Source organism: Mycteria americana, chromosome 1 (assembly GCF_035582795.1).
Source record: "Mycteria americana isolate JAX WOST 10 ecotype Jacksonville Zoo and Gardens chromosome 1, USCA_MyAme_1.0, whole genome shotgun sequence".
Classification (NCBI taxonomy): Eukaryota; Metazoa; Chordata; class Aves; order Ciconiiformes; family Ciconiidae; genus Mycteria; species Mycteria americana.
In genome coordinates this window covers 74,864,955-74,890,103 of record NC_134365.1, presented here as the reverse complement: position 1 = coordinate 74,890,103, position 25,149 = coordinate 74,864,955, and the positions used below count along the sequence as shown (strand labels likewise).

The following is a 25,149-nucleotide window of genomic DNA, read 5'->3' as shown; positions in this document are numbered from 1 at the left end:
TCTGAGGGTTGTTCTTGTTGCTGGTTTTGTTTTTTTTAAGACCACTGTGTAGCTTTTGATTTTCTGGAGTGAATACAGAAATACTGTAGAATATTTGATTACTTCCGATTCTTTTGATCTGCTGTAACCAAAACCAAGGAGTCTTTGCAGAAGGAAAATACATGCTAGTTTGCTAGGCAGATTTTAATCTAATCATATCAAGCTGATCTATTAGCTGTTTATCAGAACCAGTCTTCTTGAAATTTATGCTCAGCACAAAGCATTTAGCTTACTGCACTGGAGGACACTCCCTAGTATGACAAATGCCGTCATGATGAACAACACAGACAACTTAATGCCCGATATGAATTAACTGATCCAAGTCCATATTCCAGCTCAAGTTCAGTATGCGCAGCAGTCCTTTTGCAGACCACTTGCCGCAGATCATACTGAATGCAAGCTTGTATTTTGACTTTTGGATCATGTGTACCACCATAGATTCCTTCAGACATACCCGCTGAGGCCTCATAATAAAGTAATACTTATAAGGCTTTATTAGAAGACTTACGTTTCATTGGAAAATCTTAAGCTTTTTCTTTTTTTCTTTTGCCTGATCAGAGTGGAAATGAGACAGTTGGCCAAAGCTGTAAGATGAGTATATAGCAGAGCCAACAAAAAAATCCCTAACTGCCTAACTTCCTCCTGGAACACATTGTTTTAAAGTATAAGCTTCATATTCTGTTAGCAATATATAATGTTCTTGCCAATAAAATATAACATTTACCACACTGAATTAAGAATTCTCCCTGAAAAATTTTTTTGCTGAAATGAGTGGTAGTTTTTAAAGGTTCCATACCCAACGTTAAAATACTGCCTCATCTCCTGGCGTCTGTTGCGCATGATAGCCTTGTATTCGCCAATGCGTAACTTTTTGCCATCTACAAGGCAGGTACGCTTCGGCCTTGGCTTGTATTTGTAGTCTGGGTATTTCTCCAGGTGCTGTTTGCTGAGTCGGGCCTGCTCCTCGTAGTATGGCTGCTTCTCTAGGTTTGTCATAGCTTTCCAGCGAGATCCTGTCACAAAAAAAAAGAATGCGAAATGAGATTCTCCTCACTGGAAGAAACACTGGAAACACTGGAAGGCAGAGAAACAAGTAGGTCACCCAGAACAAGATACCTACGGCCACATTGCTTTGGGCTGGGGATCTGTCAGAGCTTCTAGACAGGGGTCAGGTCTTGTTTGTATTTGACTGGTAAACCACTTGGGCATGGCCAAGAGGCAGAGAGAGACGATACTGGAGGTTTTGACTCAATATTTTACTGAAACTTATCTACATTCTAATGTCTTTCAGGTGGGAAGTAAAACCATCATCCTGATAATGGGCAATCCCTGACACTTTGTTTTAGAAGACAAGGCAGTGTATTTTAGTGGAATGGCCAAAGACCCCTTAGCTACACACAGTGTGCTCTGCTATGCCCCCCCACTTTCCTTTGGCCATGGGCCTGTCTTCACCTCCTCTTCTAGAGGAGGCACCACTCCCACGTGCTGCGATCTCGTCGCTGTGCTCCACCACGGCTGGATCAAGGCATAAACTCTGGATGTGCACATGTCTACAGCTTAGTCTTTCATGACAAATACCATACCTTTCTAGCTTCCAGGTTTGCGAGAAGCAGAATATGAACTGATCGTAAATGCTATGCTGCTGGATACAGGAGCCTGCAAAGACCCTGAAGCAATGCCTCTAAAAGCTATAAACTATCCCGTATGTCTCTGTGGGGTTTTAACTCCAAGACCAAGTCCTGGTGAACACTGCCAGCTCCAACTTAAAGAATTTAGTATGTGTCATGAAGGGAAGAGCACTGGGATACTGGCACACCTCTCCATGGAGCCGCACTATGGCTTCATTGCTGGCAGCCTTGTGTCTGACACTGCCTATGTTAGTGTGGATATTTGAGCTAGGGAAATAATGCAGACTTTACAATTGTTTTCAAATACCTCCTGAAATTTATAAACTAATATTTCTTAAAGGACATAATATGGGAGCAGAAAGTAAAATTTCTTGAATCAGTTATCCTATTTTATTTTTCCATGAACTATAGAAGTGCTTCAGGGTAAGACACATTTCAAGTAACAGGCATGGTCCAAGCTGTGAAACATGTGGCCTAGAAGGAAAACTTTATTGGAAAATAGTCAATTTTCCCATTGGAAAAAAAGTTTGAATAGTTTCTCAATTTAATGGGTTCATAATGTCATACGTCATATTGACTTCCTCTTGTTCTTCATTTTTTATGGTTACTCATACTGTACTTAGCTCATGCTATTACTCAGGCGGCTCTTAGCTCACTGTGCCCTTAAGACTCGCAATATAGAGAGCACAGTTATCCATTCCCAGGAAAGAAAACAGTTTGGTTCCCTCTAGAAAGGCCTCTTCTGATTATTGACACCATTTTCCCCATTGCTCTTTGAATCTTTATTCCAAGCTGCAGTTTGGGCTCACTGTGAAGGGCTAACAGACCTCACACCTAGAGATAACGCATTTGTAAATAATCATGGTTTTGTTCTGAAGAGGAGCAATGGACGTCCCTTTCTTAGCAAACATTACTTTGGAGTCAAACCCCTTCATTTTTCATGATGTTTACAACAGGTAACACGCAGAGATCCTCCAGCTCGTTCTGGAATGGGAAACAGTTTAATTGCATTGTTACTAGCTTAGGCACAGCACCATATTAGCGTGACTAGATGGTTTCTAGGATTTGCACTAGAACTCCTGCACGGCACTTCGTATGCCGTGCAGAGGTAGCGTCTGTGCACGGGGATCTGTGGCAGGGCTCTGTGTTACGCAGGGCAGCAAACCTCTGCGGCCAGAATCCCCGTCAGCAGCTTCGTCTCCTGCAAAGAAATTATTCCAAGCTTTTTCTGACAAAGAGAGTGGCTAGAAAAAGTGACACCAACTTTCCACATGTAGTACCTCCTAGATTTTGGGCTAAATGACACAGCGATAAACATGCGGAGACTGCCACAATGCTGAACACCTACTAAAGCTGCGTAAGATGGAAACATAGATGGGGTCTGTGTTGAACGATGTTAAGAATTCAGGGTAAAGCATATGAGCTTGACATTTGCTTTACATGCTGTGAGAGGACCTGCAATGTAGAAACTCAGATATATTTTGAGACCGATGGACAGACAGACAGGTAGAAATTAAAATCAGTTGTTGCAAAATTGCCATGAAAATGTTCTATCCCAGCACAATTCCTCTTTCGCTGTGCTAGCTCACTTGCTGCAATCCTACAGTCAGATCTGGGCAGGCAGATTCCTACCCCCTCATGTGAAAAGATCTGTAAATAGTGGGTGAAGTTAGGCAAACACATAAGTCTTTGCAGGATCAGGGCCACAAAAACTGAATTTTTGATGCATAATATTTGTACATACAGTTACACATACAATATTTATACATAAATGTCATTCGTTATGTTTTTCCTTCCTAAGCTGCAAGCTCAATACAACAAAAATCCTGGCAGTGTCACCTCTCTTCCTAGCAAATTTTTAATAGCTGCCTTCTGCAGTGATACCTCCTCTTACTATGACTTTACCGTTTTTACAAAATATACTAAATATAATTTACTAGTATGTTTTGAAGTATCATAAATAATTAAACAAACAATGCTGTCAAAATAAATTTTGAAAAAGGGCACATTTTCTGATGATAAACCCTAGTTTTTTACATTTTATGATTTTCACTGATTTTCTTAGTAATATACAAAATCCAACCAGCTCTCTCATTGGTCTTAATCTGAAATTTGGAAAGTTTGAAGAATACATAACTCTGATCTTTGAATTTGCACCCAGAGGCAAGCTAAGCTATGAATGAGTATTGTCAATCAACATACTCAAACTGGATAAAAATACCTTATGTTTGGACAAACTATATTTGCAATAGCTTTATCTGCCATTGTTTTATGTGTCTATAAATACACACAGGCAAGCACGGGTACCACAGGTACGGCAGTGCCAAGCCCAAACAAGGTGTGATTGAAGAATCTTGAAAAATCTTTCTTTTTAAGGGAAGATTTACACTCTTGGGTGAGCTTTCTGCTCACCATCTGTGTTAGAAAGCTTTGAGTGGGTCAAGTATGCAAGGCTTTTCTCCTTGACTATGAAAACAAGAACCCGTTCCCCTCCCTGGATGCATACATAATGACAAGCAGGATTCTCGCACAATTCTCCCTGATCTGCTGGCTGAGGTATTTAGAAAATAAACAAGAAAATTATAAGGCTTTGCAGCACCAAACACGCCTCCTACCCCCAAAGTGAGCTAGGGCAGTTAGAGCTGTGCCCACATGATGACTGTGAAGATGGCTGTAGAGGGCCAGCTATTTGAGTCCAGGCCAGAAAAGAGATGTCCCCACGTGTGCCCCGGCACTTGTGCTCGGGCACACACACACATGCACCAGGTGGGGTTAGGAGCTTTGCTTACCGCTGATTTTAAGCCAAGTTTCTCTGACAAAAATTCTCAGCTGTTTGTAATATTGCCTAACTTTCAGTCCATTAGACTGACATTTTTCAATCTGAGCAACTGAATCAGGCTGATTTTACGTTTAAAAAATACCCTCACGTACACAAACACTTGTATAATGTATAGGTATGCATATAGGCTTGTATTCACACACTTCCACATCCACGAGAGAATTTCTGAAGGTAGTATCTAACTTCATCTTTTCCTAATCTCTTTATGTAGATTTCTCAGTGAAATTAATTAAAATATTTACAAAAATATCTAAACAATGCATTATTAAATTGATAGGGTCCAGCAGACCCATTTTAGCACTTTTTTAACAATTTACTAAAAAAAAATCATTATCCACAAGTTTAAGTTGCAATGAACAGATGGATGACAAACGTATGCACAGATGAATTTAGTGACAAATCCATGTATCTAATTTTTATGCTCAAAACATAATACCACAGTGTCAAACATAATCCCTAGAGAATTCTAGTGCTGGGAAGGGCACCTCCTCTCATTTTACTATAAAAATGACCCTCGATCGGTGACAACTCCACCTAAGCCACTCTCCGTGACAGCGAGCTCTCTGACCTCAATGTGTAGCAGTGCTGCTAAAATAATGGTAAGGAAAAATTGTGGCTTTCTAATAAAGTGACCCTAATACCTGGCTGAACTGTAAGCCTCTAGTTGCTCACCCTACGCCAGTTAACAGAGAGCTCCCTGCTGACTTCAAAAGACTGGCCTTTTGCAATTGAGGGAAGACCTTTATAACGTTTCTGCTAGAAAGAAGTCGTCAGGACATCCCTCTCCATTGCATAGGTGGAATAAAATAATTAAATGTGATGCTGGAAAGAAAGAGAAACATCATCTCTTACTGCTTCAGACCTTGCTTTTCCCCGTATCTGGCAGCAAAACAGAAAGAGTTTGGAGTCGGCTATACTGTCTGTCACCTCAACAGGATCTGTAATGAATTTGCACATTTTACTCCAACTACTGTATATCTAATCAGAAAAAGATGTCCCCATATCTCCCTGATCTAGCGCCAAATAGTAAAAGGTGATTCCTTATGTTAACAATTTCAGCAGAATGGCTTATTAAAACCAGATTTTAGGGTATTATAAAATGCTTAGAAGCCCTTTAAAATGTCAACCAGGATCCCCAGAGACTGCGTAAAATGTCAGCCCAGCTCAAGCGCCTGTTTTAAGCAGAATGAATTAGCAGCGTGCTGTCGGAGGTTGTTATCCAAAACAATCAGTTAAGAGGGAAAACATCAAGCTCTCTTTGTACTTTCTATATGAAAAGGGCCATTCAGAATGATCTTGTAGATTTCTGAAGCTGATTATTTAAAAACAGGTTTAACCAGGTCTACTCTCAATTTAGAAACAGACCAAAACTATTACTGCCCTGTCCTCAGTCTGATCACATCATACACCTCTGACCAGTATAATCCCTTTCAACCAGTATAAGGTTATTTTACCATCAACATAACCAATTTAGCCTTCTAATCCTGTTCCCATAACTAATCTAATCATCTTGTACCACCCTTTTAATCATGGGTTAATATCGTCACATCTGCCATCCACAGCCAATACATTCTGCCTCTCCGACCAATTTATCTCATTTCCACTTGCCCCCTGCTAACTTCCCATAATACCACTCTAATCAAGCTAAACTTCAAACCCCTGACCAGTCTAAACTCAGCATACTTACCAGCCCTGCAGCTGGTTAATGCTGCCATTACAATTGCGCTACATCTCTCGAGTTGTCTGCAAAACCAATGAGACCTGCAGCCCAGGTAAACATGTTCCCTGCTTAAGCTTTTACCCACTGATCTGAGGGACGCTTACGTCCTGTAACACAGTCTTTATCAGTAAAAATGCAACATCTCCAATTTGGTCACAGATATTTTTTCTTCTGCAGAACAGTAATTCATTGGCCTCAGAGATCCTCATTATTCACCTTCTGTATCATTCAGTGTGTCACAGGGGAGTAACTTAGGACAGAATGTGGTCCTGGGAATTTGAGCAAGTAGTGAAAAGCTGGAAGACTATGGCATGAAATTCAGTAGATGATGTTCTGACAAATATTGCTTGGGATGTGAAGAGTAGAGGATATGGAAATTAGTTCTGATGTTTCTTTTTTTGATTTCAGGATTCTTTTCAGAATATTTAGAATAAAAGCAGCTTGTGATAGCGATCGTGTACTAAAGGGAAATTTAATATAACAGGAACATAATAAAAATCCTTTAAAACTGTCAGTGTATAAAATAAAAGGATGTATTTTAGGATCTTTTCCCTATGGCCATTGATTTGAACAGAAAGTGCTATGGCACAAATCAAATACTGTGGTGCCCTACCCCATAGAATCTAGTTAGATGAAATATGTGGGCAAATAAATGATAGCAGTCATTTTGTGCTTGTTCAACAGCCTAATGAAATGAACTGGGTTTGTCTAGTCAGTTCATGTTCTCGCACCAAAACCACCACCACAATCTCACTAATTACAAAGACAAAAGAACATTTCAGGTTATGGTTAATGTTTACTGCTGGGCAGCACGGTGAAAGCTCGTACCACTGTTGTCCTTGGTGCAGTCATTAAGTAGCAAAATAGGTGTTCTAGAGACAGTAATTCTGTTGTGTTAGGTGCTCAGCTCTATTCAGTCAAAAGTTTTATGAGTTTTGCTATTGAAAGAACAGTGCTCTATCATTCTTACCTAGTATCTTGCTGATATTGGAGTTGTGCATGTCAGGGAAGGCTTGAAGGATCTTCCTCCGTTCATCTTTAGCCCACACCATGAATGCATTCATTGGGCGCTTGATATGGGGCTCATTGCTACCACGCCCTCTGGATTCCCGATAAATTCTAGACTCTGAAACTCCTGCACTTCCTAAAAAGAAAGAGAAAAACATTCCCAACTTGTGTTTCATTATGCAGCTTCCTCTGCCATCAATAACCTATGTCAGATGCTGCACATTCAATGAGTGAGTGTTCACAATAGGTTAATGGCATTTCTTCTTTTTACTTGAAGCAGCAGGAAATACCATATATTGCATATTGTCTAGTTTTTAGTTATTCTATTGATTCAGTATCACATAGTATAGACTTGATTAAGAGTTTCAATTGTTTTTTTCAACATGAAGCATTAAACAGCTTTTCTAAACCGTCTTTTACTACTTAATAACATAAACTCAACACTTACCAATGTAGATTTTCTTTCTACTTTCTTCCTTTCTTGCTTACCAAATGCTGGTCATGTTGTTACCTATTTTCCACCCTTTTTGTGATGGGAAGGGGGTGATATACGGCAACTTCAGGTGTTTCTTCTTAAGCAACTCTCTAACTAGCAGATGAACATTTACACATCTACCTGTTTTTGTGCTTACCTCTCCATAACAACATAAGCAACAGCAGAGAAAGAAATGAACATTACGCTTGCTTCATCAAACCAAGAAAAGTTCCTACAGATGCAGAGCGTGCATCACCTATGGATGATCAGGTCTATAACTCATGGACTTGCTGCATGATCTCATTTATCCCACATCTATTTGCCTCCTTTATTCCCTTTTACCATCAGAAATACATTCTTGGTTCGGTCTTGAGAAGTGCAGCGTACAGAGAGAAGGCTAAAAATCACCTCCAGACTGAAAACACCACACGATGAATCATTTTTTCCTGCCTTGTTTCATAGCCACTTATTGCTAACTGCTCTTACTCCTCACAGGCCTCCAAAGCACTTGGATTCTCCCGCAGATCCCGTTGACATGTACACACAAACCTGGAAATAAGGATAAGCCATTTGTACTGACCGTCAGAATCTCCACTCATGTTGAAATCCATCATTGCGTGGCTAAACTTCCCGTCTTCACTCTGTTTTACTGCCAGTTGCTGAGTCAGGGTCTCCAGTGTTGTTTTGTCCTATATGGGCAAGATGACAGGATTTGGATCAGGAAAATCATTAAATATTGTAACTGCAAAGTTCATAGGTAATTTAGAAGGTTGACAGAGAAGCTGCGTAACAATTCATTCACAACAGTTTACGGAGACAGGTATTTAAGATACATAATAATATTTTTTCTGGAAGGGGTATGGTTCCAGACTCTACCAAGTCCTTTTTAAAACATGCTTATTAGCTAGTGATGAGCAAACTTCATAGTGTTGAAAAGATTGGTTTAGTTAGGCATGATAAAATTGGCTGCACATCTGAAGAATACTTCAACTCTCTATGTCCCCGGGACTGCAAAGCTGGACTGGAAGTTTACATGATACATGCTCTTTTGCAATGTATTTATTGTTTTACTCTATTTCCAGCCTGCAATCAAAGTGCAGAGACATGGGTGACTTTACCCTTTTTCTTTTTTATACTTTAGGAAGCAGCCCATACGGAAAAAAAAAAACCAACCCCGTAGTTGAAACTTATTCAGGCCTTGGGAAAGGGTCAGCCTGAATTAAGCATGATACTTGGGCAGCAGTTTGTGTTCTTGTCCAGACTGTTTGCCCAACCCTGCTAACACCCCATCCATCATTCATCTAGTCAGAACTATCTGTGAACCCTGGATTGCAACAGGCTAGTGCGTGCTGCCAATTAATCTGTCAGGCTGCAGAGGTGTCTAAAGACATTGCCAGAACAACATGCCAGGGCCATCAATTCCAATGTTCTCTTCAAAACACCTCGCTTCTCACTGAATTGTTTTACTTTACAAATACAAAGGTGTTCCATTTTCCAACTGTTTTTGTTTTCCCAATGAATTTTACTCATAAACGTTCTATCTTCCTGACAATCATATGTTTAAAAATAAATCTTTCAGGAAAGCAATACTAACATTTCAAAATGTTAGGCACTGTGCCTTTTGCAAAGCTAAGAAAATGACATGATACGGAATGATAATAAAGTGGCTCCAGTAGAAAAAATTCTTTTGAGCTTCTACCTGAAAGAAAGATTGCTGTTTTGTTGCTCTATTCCACTCCTGATGACTGTAAAAGATCAACAAACTAAAAAAACTTTCAGATTTCACATGGCAACCGGAGACTTTACAACTATTCTATGTAGCCTAATAATGTCACTGGGTTGTATTATAGAAGAAAACAGAGAAGAGAACAATACGAATACAGAAACGCTTCCCGCAATGTGATGTCCCTGCATCTGCAATTCAAAGAACAGTTCAAATTCATGTAAGTCATTTCACAAAGATTTTCTTGAGAGAGTTAGAAAGGAGGCTCATCTGCCAACTTCATACAGTCGCACAGTTTAGGGAACATGAGATTAACTTTCCCTCTTCTCACATTCATTTTCATTGTGGATCCCTTTCACACTCCTGGTGCTCTGTCTATAAGCAGACACATCACCACTGAAACCATGCAAGATGAGTTACCCTCTTGGTTTTTGCAGGAAAAGCTCATGCAGCAGAGAAAGGGTTTCTGTAACACTTCCAGGCACAGCAGATCCAGGAAGCTTGGAGAAGCTTCGAATAAGCACCTGAACTATTGAGGCATTTAGCTTTACCAAACTCTTTGACCTACTGGTTTTAACTCAGCTCTCATTTCCAAAGCAGCCCGTCAGCAGACAGAAAGTCAAGAATGAGTTGACTTTGTATTTCTTCCAAATGGATCTCAGCTATATAATGCAAGTCAACAGTTTTTCCTCAAAAAAAATCTATTTACTGTCAACTTCATAATGATAGAGTTCAAAAATTTTTATGTCAGAAGTCATTTAAAAATGCTGCCACCAACCTAAAATATAAAAGAACATCTCATCTTGTTGAGTATATTATGGGAGAGGGGAGTTATTCTGTTGCAGACTTTTCTTGAATCATATATAAACCTCTTAGAGAAACAGAGCTGAAAGCGCAAAGGGCACAGGCTTAACAGCTTTTTCTTTATGCAGTAAACGCAGCTGTTGAAGTCAGAGGCAGTTACATTCAGAACCACGCTCTGCCGACATGATCTGATTGAGTCTTAAGGTCAGCGAATACTCCCGCATGCTGTCTGCAAGGTACACACCGGGTACGGCTCGTTTATCAGAGTTTGACTTAACAAGCCTACAGATGCTCTGCCGCTATCCATCTTGGGCAAAGTTTTGCATTTTGAGGTACAGCCACATTAGATGAAGTGAGAGAGCGCAGGCACGATCGAAGAGGGGCTGCGAAGGAATGCCAGATGACTGCTGAGCTCCCGGGCTGCACCGCTCAGCCCCTGCGCTTGCAGGTGGCTCTCCGGACAGCTGAAACGTGGGTGAGCGGGGAGACCACCCTTTCAACACGGTGACAATTTACTCCCTGCTACTCAAACATAGAGACTGACATCCTCTACGTGCACAGCGAATGACAATATAATTCAGTCAGCAACGATAAGGTGGCAGTTAAAAAGAACTTCTGCATGACGTTGCTCTTGAAAGAGAGGATGTCAAAACAGCCAGCTGTACTTTTCTGTGTTAATGTTTAGAAATGCTTAAGTTTAAAAAGTACTCGGGCAAGAATAAGCCTAAGGCCTGCTCTTTCCTAAGCCTCTGCAACAGCCTTAGGAGAGCAGAAAGAGATCAGCAACACCCTGGCAGGATGCAAAAGCCTGACTATACATAAGTAGTGTTCCAATTTCCTGTCCTACGCTCTTCCCATTAAACACACAGCAGCTGATTTTCCCCAATCCTGACGTGCAGAAATGCTTCTACAATTACAAAATATTTGAAAGGGGCTAAGCAGCATTCCCGAGTTGTTTTGCTTGAAAGCATTCAGTTGATGACTTACTGTTTTTCATTTGATGGAAGCATCTTTTTACCTTTCCTACAGAGTCTTTCAGTTGATGGAGAAAGTATTTATGGAAGCTCCAAAGAAACAAAGGAAAAGAAATCTTTTCTTCCCTGACCTCAAATAGACTGGCAACCTGCTGACATTGCTAGCCCAGCCTCCTCTCACAGAACCTATTTAAGAACTTCAGACAATAGATCCACAATGGTTTCAAGTTTATACAAAAGGAGGATCTATTTATCATCATTATCTTAATTCAATAGCAAATTACACATTCTTAAAACTGCCACCACTCTGCTGTGTTGGATTAGCTGTGTAAACAGCAGCAAGCTGTGGTACCATCCCGTGATAACAGGTGGACTACATGCGTGTTGGGTTCAGCAGCACACTTTAATAAAGTAGTTGTGATACAGCACTACAATTCAGGAGGCACTGGTACATTCCTGCACACTACGCTGGACTACGCCTTACACGTATTTTATCACTGTATCAAGCTCTACACGTATTTTATCACTGTATCAAGCTCTACATCCAATTGTCTTGCTGGGCAGAGAAAGAAATGGGGAAGAGAGTTCAGCTGATGAAATCGTACATGCTTTCAGGTTTTTGAAGCTACAAGAAAATAACGAGAGTGACAATCCCTTCATTTTATATTTGCCCCACACCCCAAAGGTATAATATGCTATTCATCCTATGAGCAATGCACAAGTGGCATCAATTGCAGCCTAGAACCAATACTGCTGGGAAGAACAGGCAAGGCTGGTCCAGACCCAGGGAAGCTCTGCAAAGTCTTGCTTATGAGACCTGCTAAAAATCAGACTGCATAAAGCAGAGAAACAAATGGTAAGGAATGCTTCTGCTCTTGCAGGAGGAGAAACATAGGGATCTCTTGCTAAAGATGAAGTGATTCCTTTCCTTCTAGATTTCTGAATTTTGGATCAGGCCCCAGGAGGCTGAAAGACATCTTATAAACATCTTTTTCCTCTATGAAGAACTTCGGCAGAGGTTGGGAAAAACTATCCTAATGGTCATTTCTGTTGGATTGTAGGAAAGACTCTCCATAGGGGCAGTGAGAGCTCTGTTATCTGGATAATTTAAAATTGTAATGGGCAAACCAGAGAAGATAATACTGTAGAGAGCAATCAATCCCACAATAGCCCAATTGTTCAAAGTATAACCAGAGAGGTTTCATCAATAGCCACAATGTGACGAGAAGTTTCTAAAATTTTATTAATCAAAGAAAGTAATCTGCTGGAGAAGATTGATTTGTACCACAGCTCCTAGCAATGTTCTAATTATATTTAAAAGAACAATGAAAAACACATACACACATGGAATGTGTCATGTAGGAAAAAAATAAATAAAAAATGACTAAGCACCGCAAGTCAGACTCGGTTTTGTGGTCAGCTGCAAAAGTTACTTGGCTCTCTGTCATGGATAGCTGTCATAGTTTAACAAAACATTGATCTAAAAATGACAAGAACTTGGTTGCAGTCTCTTTCATAGAAGAAACATAAAACAAGAAGAGTCAAAACATATGTAGAACAGCCTGATAATGTTTGCCAGAACTCCTCCCACTACTTTACAAACGTGAAGCAAAACCTTGGAAGGTTTGAGAAATAAAGACATTCTGACATATTTGCCTACTCCTCTCTGACCTTGCTGCTCCTGTCTTGTGCTGGATCGTGGTACCAGCGCTCAGGGTGCACCTGAGACCATGCGCACGCCTCCACTCCTGAAGGACTCCACAGTTCTTCCAGAATACTGTGAATGCTGGGCATATGGCAACGGATCCCTCCTCCCCCTCTTTGAGACATCCTTTTGGCTGGGGTATTTGGCAAACACTGACAGTACTCTGAACTCCGTTAGAATTGTATTTTGGCAAGAGCTGTTCTTCCGATTGCATAATTCAAGGTTAGCAGTTTTACTGAAGCAGTCCACTCTTCACTTTTCTACTCCCCTAACCCTACCCCCATTTCCCCTGATACGAATATTTTTCCTCTCAGTTTGATGTCTGCAGAGATACAGCCAGTGTAGAACACCAGAGGAGGAGCGTTCAGGCACATCTCTTCACATTCCTGCTTTTCTTATTCCAAGTGAACTGAAAGGCCAGGCAAAAAAAATGCATTTATAGAGTAGCTGGAGAGAGCCAAACACGGTTACATATGGACTGCAAGGAGAAGCTCGCTCATCATTTCTTGCACCTAAGAATTACAAATACACTGATGGACAGAGTGCCTGCCACCTTTGTTCCCTTCAGTGTCAATATGTAAAAAGAAACAGATGGTTGTCTGTTATTGTCCTTTTTAGTGTCCCATTTCCCTCCCCCCTCTCCAAGGGGAGTTTGTCCAGCTATTTACCACCCTGCTCTGTGGGAAAAATTCCCACATCTAAACTCTAAAGGTGGTATTTTCAAATAGATTGAGTTTTGATAAACTTGTTTTTATCTTTGATTGTCAACAATCAAAGGGCCTGTGACACCATCTCATGTGGTCTGTGGTGCTGAGGCAGAAGTCTTCTCTCAGCAAGCCCCAGTAAATATCAACCGTTCAGACAAGGACCTTGGTCAATATGCACCAAATCTTGAAGTACTAGGCAGATTAGCTGTTAGTCTATGGTCCCACAATGAAAGTTCACTTCTGTTTATGACAGAAAAACATCTTTCATTATCGGACACACTGGTGGTGCCAGGTGTTATCCATTCAACATTACGATATTTTCCTTAGCTCTCCAAAAAGGTGAAGTCTTACCCTACGTCTGATATGAGTGAAGATTTTGAAAAGTAATCTTTCTGTGCAATTCCTCTCCCTCTTGCAATAATAAACATCAGAATAGCTTGTGTTATAAAATCTTCATCCACAGTCTTTCAAAATGTGGAAAACATGAGGTAGGTAGGCATTATGGATGATAGAGAGCTGGAAGAACTTAGAGGAACCACGGGCAGTAGTGAGAGGTGTACCCAGAGGTTTGCACATGATGAATTATTTGCAGTCCAGGCTCTACTCCTGCATATTGATGCCATGGTACTTCAAAACAGGTACTGTGCACACTGTCTATGTCTCAGTCCAAACCATGTTACAGTCCAGATCATTTACACCTATAACTGCTGTAAGAGAATTTCTGGCTCTTTTCTGAGGGATCTTCTATTTAGATTTAGGTTTTTCTGTGTAGCAGATCACATTGCCCAATTGTTTTGCAGTCATCACTGAATTTATCTACAAAATTTCACAAAGAAAGGCAGTATTATTAACTCTGTTTATCAGATGGGAAACTGAGTCACATATTAAGTGACTTGCCAAAGGTTCCTTAGTAAGACTGGTAGTTTTAGGAACTGAAAATAGCACTCCTGAATCTTATCTAAAATTATAACCTCAAGCTTATTTTTCTTTGTGAGTGTGAGAATTATGCCTCTGGCTGATGGCACATGTTACTAGGGAAAGCAAAATAAAATAAAAATAAGAGCAGTTATAGATCTGCCATTACAATGGACCTTGCTTAAGTAACGCTTGCAGGGCTGTAAAACTCATAAAAAGCACATGCATGAAATGATAAAATAGAGTGAGACTTTCAAATGTTGACTCAGTAATTGTTAAAACCCTTCTGGCTGCACAATTTTATAGTCTTCTACTGTACTAATGAAAAGGGAAGAAACAACAAAGAAGGGTTTTAGCCTTCCAATTATATAAGCTCTGTGGACCACCAAAGAAGATGAAAGATTATTTATAATGCCACAGTAATTTATCATTTGGGAGATTTTTTTTGTTGTTGTTGCATCAAAGTTAAGTATGAAGAAACAATGCATTCACCACCCCCTCAGCTCTTTCAGTCTTGCTTATCTGAGATCTCTCTTTTTCATGGAATAATCCACCCACAGAACCTAAAAGCAGCATTAGAAGCAAGAAAATAAAATAACATTCTTTATTTGTGGCTCTTCTTGATTTTATGGTACTTCTTTCAGAATTATTACATTCAGTCTTAATTGGGGCTACATCACTTGGTAAAGGAACCACATCTTTTGGTTTATGGTATATATTCAAAACCAGACTGGTTCAATACTGCCTGGAAATCACTGCATCTGATTTGTAATCTATACGAAGTGCTATATGGACTCAGTAGAAAGCTGCCCTATGAGGTGTTCTAGGGAAGAAATCAGATAGATCAAGTAGGCCCAGACTTTTAACTCCTCTCAGGAACAGACACCCAGTCACAGGGGGAATTTGCAGAAATTTGTATAGTCATTTTCTTTGCTGTACATTGTGGACATAGGTCTTTGGTTTCTAAGGGTTCTCAAGTCAGTACCTTTCAAAGCACTGAAGACAAGACAGAGTCCACTGAAATAAAAAGAGGAAAATCCTCGATTACTTGGCAGGGGTCAGGTCCCTAAGATTTTTTTTTTTTTACTTCTTTATTTGAGAAAGAATGACTTCCTCAGTAAAATCCTTGGAAACAAACTGATGGGAAATAGCAATTTGACAGGAAATGGGGACACCGAGGTGCCCCTTGTCTTTGGTTATGAGCTCTGAGTCAGGATTTTTAAATGAAAATTCAGGTAGGGCTGGCCCAGCCTATTACTTTAAAGAAGAAATAAAAAGGAAAGCAAAAGCAAAGCAGAATGATGAGATACTGCTTCCTTCCTACAAAAGTTTTTACAGTGCGGGCATAGGCATTGACCTCAACCAGATCCAGCTGTAGTCCGCTGATTGCAAATACGTTAAGAGTTACATGACCCAGTTTCTCATCTAGACTGCTTTCTGGGCTGACATGCTCTGTAACTTTGTGTGAATTGTTCCGTCACTGCACCTTAGTTTCCCCAACTAAGCAGGATGGAGATCGTTACATTTTACCACCATTGTGAAGAGTTTTGAGATCTCTGGATGAAATCTGCTGTGTAAATCTTAATAAAGGATCTCACAGCAAGTCAGAAAGAGCTGCTACAACTGATCAGCAAGGCAAGGAAGGGTTAATTGAGGAAGAGAGGTGGTACACCAAAAATGAAACGATGAAAATCACAACCCACGCAGGATATCCTGGGAAAGAGGGTCTAATGCACGTAAAGAGAAAACAATTAACACAGTCTCTGCTTTCCTGGCAATTGTTTATTAAACAATGGGTGACTCAACTGCACAGCAGCATTACAGATATATTGACTATTCTTTTCCAGTTTTCCCTAGAAAGTATTAAAATTATGAAGGCTGCTGTACCTTTGCTTACATTTCTTCCAGCCCTAATGAAGAAGTTGACACGCTATCTAGGCTATCTCCTAAGAAAGAAACCGCAACGTTTTCCCAATCATGCAGTAAAGCTTATCTTGTCTAGTCCCCGACATCAGCATGAATACAAATAAAAGTTCTGCACCCCCAAAACATCCTAGCGGCTGTTTGCCACACAGCTAAGTGAACACCTGCATACTAGGATGGGCAGAACAGGACAGGCTGATCCCCCAGGAGACTAAGTGGACACAATTCACAGAAGAATTAGGCTCAGCCTCTATTACACTGAAGAGAGGTATTGCACTGACACTGGTGCCCATGAACGTGCCAAAAGCCCTAGCTACTGGAGGCACATGAGTATGTAAAAATAATAATAAAATCTCAGGAAGTAATTAGCTCTCGTGGCTGTAGGGCACAGCTTAGAACTTAAACCCAAAGACTCAAAAAGCTCAAAAGACATAACAAGAACTCCAAATCAATATGTTTTTTTTCAGGAGGAAGTTGATCCATCTTTATTGGGCTTAATAAAATTTCCACTAAGGTATAAACAGCTGCAGTCCTCCCTGATCCACACTAGCCTGTGAATGTTTCCAATCTCTGCCCTTTGGAGTGAACAAAGACTTAAATTCCCATTCAGACTTCAGCACCTGCAAGGATCCAGGGTTCTTCCCTTGTCTCTTTGCCTGCTCTTCTCCTTGACTTCAATGGGAGTTTCATGCACACATTTGTGGGCAGAATTTGTCCCTTGCTCTGTATGTTTCATTTTTTATTAGCTAACCCTGCCCATGCATCCAAGCCATAATGATGTACTAAAGACACACACACACGCATACTTCATTTTTCTCTGCAAACTGTAACTGGGCATTTAATAGATGATGGTCAATCAGGAAAAAAAAAGGCATTTTACAATAAAGAGCTAAAGTCCTTGGAGGAATAAAAAAAAATCCTCATTGCAGAATCTCTCCCTCCCATGCGTAGGCACTTGCTAACTGAGCGTAGTGGCACTGTGACAAAAGTAGCAAAACCAAAGGCAGGCTTTACTAAAAGAAAAGGGGGAGGGGAAGTCTTCCACTGGCCATCTGTGAAAATAAGGCATGTGGCCATTAAATGCAGAGGCTGTAAATATAAATATACACAAGCTCCACAAAGCAAATGGCAAAAAAAAAGGGGGGGGGGGGGGGGGGGGCGGGAAGGAATAAAGTTTCGGCCGAAGCAAATCAAAATGTTTAATGCTTAGTTACCAGCGCTGGGCAAAAACAATTTTGATCTTTGCAGTGTGCAAACTTGACATGTGTTTTTAATTAAATTTGAGAAACGTTTCAGGAGAAATGACAATGGATACAGTAGCCCTGTTGAATAGAGGACTCCTTGAACATGAATGATCCTGTTGAGCCTGCTGATTGGACTTACTGAAAGGCTGACATACAGGGTGATGGATGGGTGATGACATAATACCTGCTCGCCTTCTTGTCATGCTTTTTGAAAACTGTCTGCTCTGTGTTGATAGCATTAACAAAGAGGACTGCAACCCGCATACAAGAATTTCTGCTGGCAAAGAACCTCAGTAAGACAAAATTAGGAAGAGGGTAGGGAAAAGGGTAATAAGAAGGGGACAATACAGTTGTTAGGATAATATGTTGACTTTTGTGTTGTGGGACTGTAACAGTCCATTGTCTACAAGATACTCCCTGGTCCCCACGTTGTATAATAATTATTCCAAACAGAAGGATTTCTGCTCACATTGCGAGAAGAGAACAAAAATATTACACTGATCATCTTTCCTAGTGTTTTACAGGCCAGTGAGGAATAGAGTGGGCTACAAATTACAGGACATATATATCAGCAGTCTGCTGAACTTGCAGGGATAAGTGTGTGTGTATGTAATGTCTGTGGGTAATATAGCCTCTGCTAGTCACTGGGAATGCTAAAGTATTTTTCCAGTAAAATACTATGGAGATTATGAAAATGGGCAGGTTTTAACTCTTACAAAGTGATTTGGTTTATGATGTTAGTACTGCACCTCTGGACTTATCTCCAGTGGGTTTCTCCTGTTTGGGAAGCCTGGCTTGCACTAGGTCCTGTTCTTCCCAGTTTCAATCACTACAACTTATTCACTCTACTCTGACCCACGGACTGTCAGTGTCTGCACCAAGCATGGGGTCAGACTCTGTTTTACCAACCCTTCTCTTTTCTTCTCCTCCCTGCTCTTCTCTCTGCCAGTTTTCTTCTCGACTTTCTGGTTCAAATTTAACCATTAGGGGAAGAAAAAAACATTATTAAAGTAAAATTCTCTACTGCAACAGAAATTTAAATCCCATGTGTTAAACCTGCTCCTCCTTATGCCTTTAGTAAAGTGAGCTCCAGTGTTTTATTTCTCAAAGACAGCAGGATCTGCGGGTTTGAGATTCTTAATCTCCTGAGGGGAGAGCAGGGACAGAATTCATTTCAGCTCAGCAGATCACAGCAGTTTCTTAAGAGTTAACTCCGCTATCCCCATCCATCAGGCAGCCAGCGAGGCATCAGGAAGGAATGATGGATGTAAAATTATTACAGGGCTGCCACCCGATATACTTACTGCCATTTGTAACTAACGCTGGAACTGACACACTTTTTTCATTATTAAACACCCACATTAAGTCAACATTGGTCACTGTCATTTCATGTTTGGCACTCTCTTAAGGGGAAGAGGGAGAGGTGGGGGTGGGAGTGGGGAGGATGGTGGGAGGAGGGGTGGGTGGGAATGGGAGGAAAGGCATCCTGAACCCGGTGTTCCATAAGCATGAGTAATAAATAGGCTCCTGCTTACAATGCTGGAATAAATATTGTTACAAATAGCTCTTTAGTTACAGTCCAGCAGACAAGTACATGTCAGAGCCTTTTAAAAGGACACACTCCAAGCGATAACAGGCAGAACTTGTATCACAGGTTAAGAAACACTTCAGCACAGGAGGTGTACGTATTCGGACGCAGTCACCTCAGAGCGTGCCATGAGTGTGATGGCGTCCATACGCGTCTGAAATGCTTGTGTGGCTGTGTATACTTACACAACTGTCCCAGCCGCCGGCACCTTTAGCAGCAGGCACCAGCATTCGGAAACCAATACCTCTGTTCGTACCAGTGTACACAGACACGTGCTCCAATACCTGCTTGTCTGCCCCCTTCCTCCTTTTTTACAGTTACTAGGGCGCATACACAAATGTTTGAGAGTCTGACTATAGTCACAAAATTACTGGCTAGCTCAGAGCATGTTTGTGCTGTGCATCTCTGAAAGAGTGCACTGTAGGCTTGTATGCATGCACACACATGCTGGCTCTTCGTGTTTGTGTACATCTCCTTTGCAGAGGCACAAGCAGTTTTGGGGCCGAACAAATAGACCAGAGTCCACTTGCTGATGTTGCCCGTTATGGTGTTTGCACTAGATGACAATCTGCGCTCTAAGCTACATGTATAAAAGGTAACGTTGTTTATGTATAGTACATATCAAGCTATAATTAACTGTAGATGACAATTACAAATAAAACTATGCTCCTGGGTTTCCAAGAAACCAGAAAAACATATACACACACTCCTCATTTATACACGGAAATGTTTCCAAGAAAAGTAATGTAAAAATATGTTTTATTGCATTTGCAATTAAAATAGGTTTTAGTAAAATCCATGTTCATCATGATGCTCGTAGTTTTTACTGTAATCCTCTGAAAATCAAATCCCTCAAGATGGTCCAAGTTGGATGCCCATAAAGTGACTCACCCAAATCATCCTATCCATTTTTTAAAATCTTTTCTCATTTATGACTCCTTTTATACAGTTTCTCTCCAACTCCACAAAATTCCTGTCTGACTACTGCCTTACATCTGGCAGGTCTGGCTGTCCACAGGGATCAACACATCTGGGAACATGAGCCAGATAACAGGTCATGTACATGTGTGGAGAAAAGCCCCAAGAGCTTTAACAGAGACTCACAAAGGTGATTTCCAGCCCTGAGCCTGCCCAGCTACCGCTGGCAGATAAATCCCTACCAAGAGTCTAACATACGTGCTCAGAACTGCACTGAGCCTACCTTCACTGGTAGGCTGCAGCAGCAATTCATGCAACAAAAAACAGGTCTCAGGGAATCATAGGTCTCCATAACTACACTAGCCACTGCAGCAAAGCAGGGAGGAAGATTTGGGATAGCCCCAGAGGAGTGTTTGTTGCCTATAAAGATTGAGATCACTCTACAGGAAGGAGAGTCTTTCTTCTGTACGTAACTAGAGACATAATGTACATTTCTAAGTACGAATATGCCCACAGACACATACCTACATTAGGCTAACCCTCTTTCAATTCCATCCCCCACCTCAAAATCTCTGTCAGGAAGCAACCAGTGAGCAAACGTAATGTCCCAAAAGTTCAGGGGGCTGCCTGTAAGTCCCCCCCCGGCGGGACCCTGAGCTTCTGAAGGGAAGCCCTCAGTGGTAACACTGCAGCACTCTATTTCTCACTACCCACTTTCCCAACTACCTCTTTTTCTTTTCCTTGAAAACAGGGAAAAACAGAATAAAATTTAATTCAAAATGGCAACACTTGCCTTCCTCTCAAATCTTGCTCTTAATAAGAGAGAAAACTTTAAAGTCCTAGATCAAACAGACACAAACTTTAGAGAAGTTGGGGTGTTTGTCTGGATCTGAACTTCACAGCTCGCTAGTCAGTGGATGGCCTAGAGCATATACAGGAAAGGAGAACAAGTACCTCGACTTTACAGCCTACGTCTCTTCCTCTATTGGGGCAAATGCAAGGCACAGCTCAGGAGACCCTACAAGTTTTAAAAGTGCAACTTTTTAACTAGTGCTTAGTGGCTTAAGTGGTCACCTCAGCAACTCAAATGCCATTATAGTCTAGGAGAGCTCAGACTTGGTTCTGTCCTTTCCTGTCTCCACTTGAAAAATAATAATAATAAAAAGAATTAACAACAACAAAAAATCACTGCGCTCCGATAAAGTTTTGGCATTTATTGTATCAAAAACCTCAAACCCTACAGTTGCTTTAGAAAAATTTTCAATTGAGCAAACAATTTTTTCTTCCTGCTACCTTGTAAAAGAACTCCTCTCTGCCCTCCACGAGCCCACCAGGAGGCACGAATTAGAGAGGAAAATAAACTTCAACTGGGGTTGAGGGTGAGAAGTGAAAACAGAAGGGGTAAGGAGAATCCCAACAATAGGAAAGTAACAGAATAAAGTGAATGCAGATGGTTCCACTCCTGTTACTTAATCAAAAAGCTGTGCAGAGTCACTAGAGCCAGCATAAAGTCATGTGTTAGAACAACAGCTGATCTGTATTAAAGAAGATTAACTCGCAATGCCATGGTGGAGGGCCTGGGATTATTTTATGTACTTCCATTGCCGAACAAGCCGTCAGCACAATTACTGCCCTCCGATGTGAATGACTGATCTGTAACCACAGCTAAACAGCATGCTGCTTAGGGGCCTGGGTGCTTCATGAAGATGAATTTCCATACCATCAAAGTGCTTTTAATGGGCTTCCTGATCCAACCACAAGGCCTGCTTTGCAAGTATATAGAACTCAGGATGAAGGCTTCCTGTCCAAAAGGATTTGGTCGGTTGTCACTTGACAATTCCCAGCCAGCACAAGGGAGGAGAGGGGGGAGATAGGTAGAGTTGTCTCTGCTTTGGAGGATTAAAAAAAAAAAAAAAAAAAGAAAAAAAAAGGGTACAGATGCTTTCTGAATGCAACCAACTGCTGTATCCACAGCTGAATTCAATGCGCTTAACAAATAACGGCAATTTAGCTATGCTTGCGAGGAATAGCTTGAGTCACTTTGCATTAGCATCTGGCTGAGTGTTAAAGACATTTCTACATGGGGAGCAGAGAAAAGAAATTTCTGCTCCGAGCATCCTTTCAAGAATGCTTAAATATTTGAATATAAATTCCTTTGTGCTTGTGATCACTTCTTCTTATATCTGACACTCTGCTTTTCCCTTTTCCCTTCTGGTACTCTTCTATGTGAAATGCCGTAAACATGCTCCACCCCTCTCTTTCTTTCTCTCTCCCCATACCAGCGCTCTTATTCTTCTAGGAGAGATTGTATGTACTGCCAGATACCTATTACACTGACCTCTTTTTTCCTTCCCCTTCCTCTCAAGAAAGTGCATGAAATTGGAGTCATTTCTACATCGCTTACACCCAGGATAGGCTGATGAAAAAAGTACAGTAGCGAGAGACTCACATGTACATTTAACATTCATTACCCAGACTGCTGGCTTCTCACAGCTTATTGATCAAACTCCATCTAAAAACAGGGAAAATGGAAAGCTATCCAAATTAGCAATCTGCTCATTCTGGACAATATTGTTTGACTCACAAGCTTCCTAGGATGACTGACTTTCAAGTTTCTGCTAAATAGCTGATCATTTTTATTCATTCTATTTATCTGCCTATCTCAGTGATTCACACAAGGCTTTACAGTGAAAAGCCACTAGAAGCAGTTTCAATAAAATTCAGTTTACACCAAATGCAGCAACGGTCATCTTCGTTGTACTGCATGACGAAGGCTATATCACCTCAGCAAATATCGCAGGGGAAGAGAGGAATCAAGGAAAAAGTCTTGCTAAGCATATGATGTTGAAACACACCCAAGCATTTGGATGTATATCTTAGGTGGCAGTGTTGTAAGGACAGCTCACTATAAATGTGGCAGCCAGGACTGGCAGGTCTATTTAACCTCCATAAGCCAGGGCAGTGCACGAAAAGACATCAGGAATTTCCAGAGAAAAGCAGCAAATCACAACCTCTTTGACATACGTGATGGATACAGTACATACAAATTTTACTAGAGAATATTCACTTTGCCGACATTTTGTTATACCACAGCTTCACAGGCCAGTTCAAAAGCAGAAGGCGGTAAGGCCCATACGTTCTGCTGCCTCTAAGTTTCACTGCAAATATTTGGTGCAGTTTGTGTTGTCAATTCTCCATTTTTTCAATTTTGTTAAGTCATCTAACGTGACGTGACAGTGCTACATTGCAATGGTCACAAAATATCATACATGACAACCTCACAAGGCTAAATACCCAGAAGCTGAGCCTGAGTATCAGCAAAGCTTATGTTCCTAAAGAAGCTTGAATATTTTCAAATCCAGCTCATCTCACAAACACATGTAAGCATTTCCATAAAGCAAGATTTCCACTTAGACCCAGAGATTTCCAAGATCACCTTCTCATAATGCACGTTGACAGGCTGAAACAGAGAATTAGTGGCCTCCAAATTTCTCGTGAGGTCTTTAACTATCTCTGCCTCCTCCCCACTCTCCCCCAAGGGTCTCCAGGTCTCTCTCTCATGTCACCTTTTGGTTGTGGTTTTCATTTTACTTTTCCCTTTTTTTTGAAAGAAGCAACTATTCTGTTTAAAAATGGGGAAGAAGAAAACAGAGCAAGAAGAAGGAGGGGAAAAAAGGAGGAAGAACCTATGTATCTGTAGGGAGAGCCACATGCAACCTCTGACCCTCTGCAAAGGGAGTCTCGGAAACTCACCTTTTCTGTCCTGCAGTTATTGAGACCCAGGCTATTTACAACGGCCACCTTCCCATCCAGCACCTGTTGTTCCCTCCGAAGTTGCTCCTTCATCTGTCGGGCCTCCTGGATTGCCTTGGTAACAGCATCGTGGTCATTTAAATAACCTGACGACGTGATAGAAGAAAGGATATCTTAAAAAAAGAAAGTTACAAGAAAACACTTTAGCTTTCATCGGTGAAACGCACCAATAGTTTATCATTATTAATGAGAAAGAGTTAAAAGTTAATGCCCAGAAACCCATCCGTGCTTTGTAATTCTGTTACTGTTATGATAGAGCCACCTGGATAGAAAGCATGAGAAACCTCGGAGCCAAAATCATCGTCCTGATATTTGATCCCATTAGTTTCAATATTTCCCTGATGCTGCAGAGGTTAGCCCTGTGGTTTGTATGCAGCAGGATGTAACCGGATACGAGTTAGGGGAAGCTTTGATCACACCAGCAATCCCAAACTCTTAAAAATAGACCATTTCATTCTTCCCCTTCTTAAAACTTGTGAGTACATTAAAATAAACCACAGGTGGCGGTGGTTTGCTATAGATATGAAATGCATAATGGCTGGGAAGAGAAACCTCATCCACTGAATGCTCCCCACCACCACCTGTCATTCAGAAATGTATAAGAAACCACAGCTACACGGACCTACATTCCCACTCCTATTCATGCTGCTAATAGTAGGTCAAATGTCCACTGTTTTGCTGCAAATTCAAAGCCTAGGGCTTAGCCTTAGTAGTCACTGAATTATTTCCTTTTAAAATGTTACAAGCATCACCGGCACAGCTAATACTATTTAATTTTAAATGTGACACTTTGTCATTTTTTTCCTTTAGCGTACTGTAGATTATACTTATTATGATCTGCATGTGATTTGTAGGATAGAATACTGATGGGAGACTCCAAGCCCCAGTCTATTTTTCAAACATTAAAGGAGAGGCTAATATCTATCCATCTCCCTCCCCCTCTCCACATCCCCACACGCGTGCGCACGCACGCACTTCTTTCTGTCTTTTAACTAGGGCATAAAAACGGCATAAAATGAATCTGTAATATGAAATTGCCCAGAAAAGGGACTTCTGTTTGTGACATGAGGCTAAATCTAACCAGATCCATTGGTGAATTGTGACAGATGGAGGGACTGTGAGACAG

The 25,149-nt window shown here is 40.9% G+C and overlaps 1 protein-coding gene across 43 annotated transcripts in view; it reads right to left on the bottom strand.

Annotated features, from left to right (window-relative positions):
* Nucleotides 1-25,149, bottom strand: part of SOX5 (SRY-box transcription factor 5) — a 723,931-nt gene that overhangs the window by 8,344 nt on the left and 690,438 nt on the right. For 37 of the 43 annotated variants that reach the window (XM_075506020.1, XM_075506208.1, XM_075506234.1 and 34 more), the window contains 4 exons: nt 23,964-24,136; nt 8,290-8,398; nt 7,197-7,370; nt 836-1,052 (listed from right to left, as the gene is read on the bottom strand). In XM_075506020.1, the coding sequence (XP_075362135.1) occupies nt 836-1,052; nt 7,197-7,370; nt 8,290-8,398; nt 23,964-24,136 (673 nt within the window). The remainder of the gene's footprint in view (nt 1-835; nt 1,053-7,196; nt 7,371-8,289; nt 8,399-23,963; nt 24,137-25,149) is intronic. The other 6 variants (XM_075506001.1, XM_075506273.1, XM_075506339.1 and 3 more) reach the window with 1 other exon arrangement.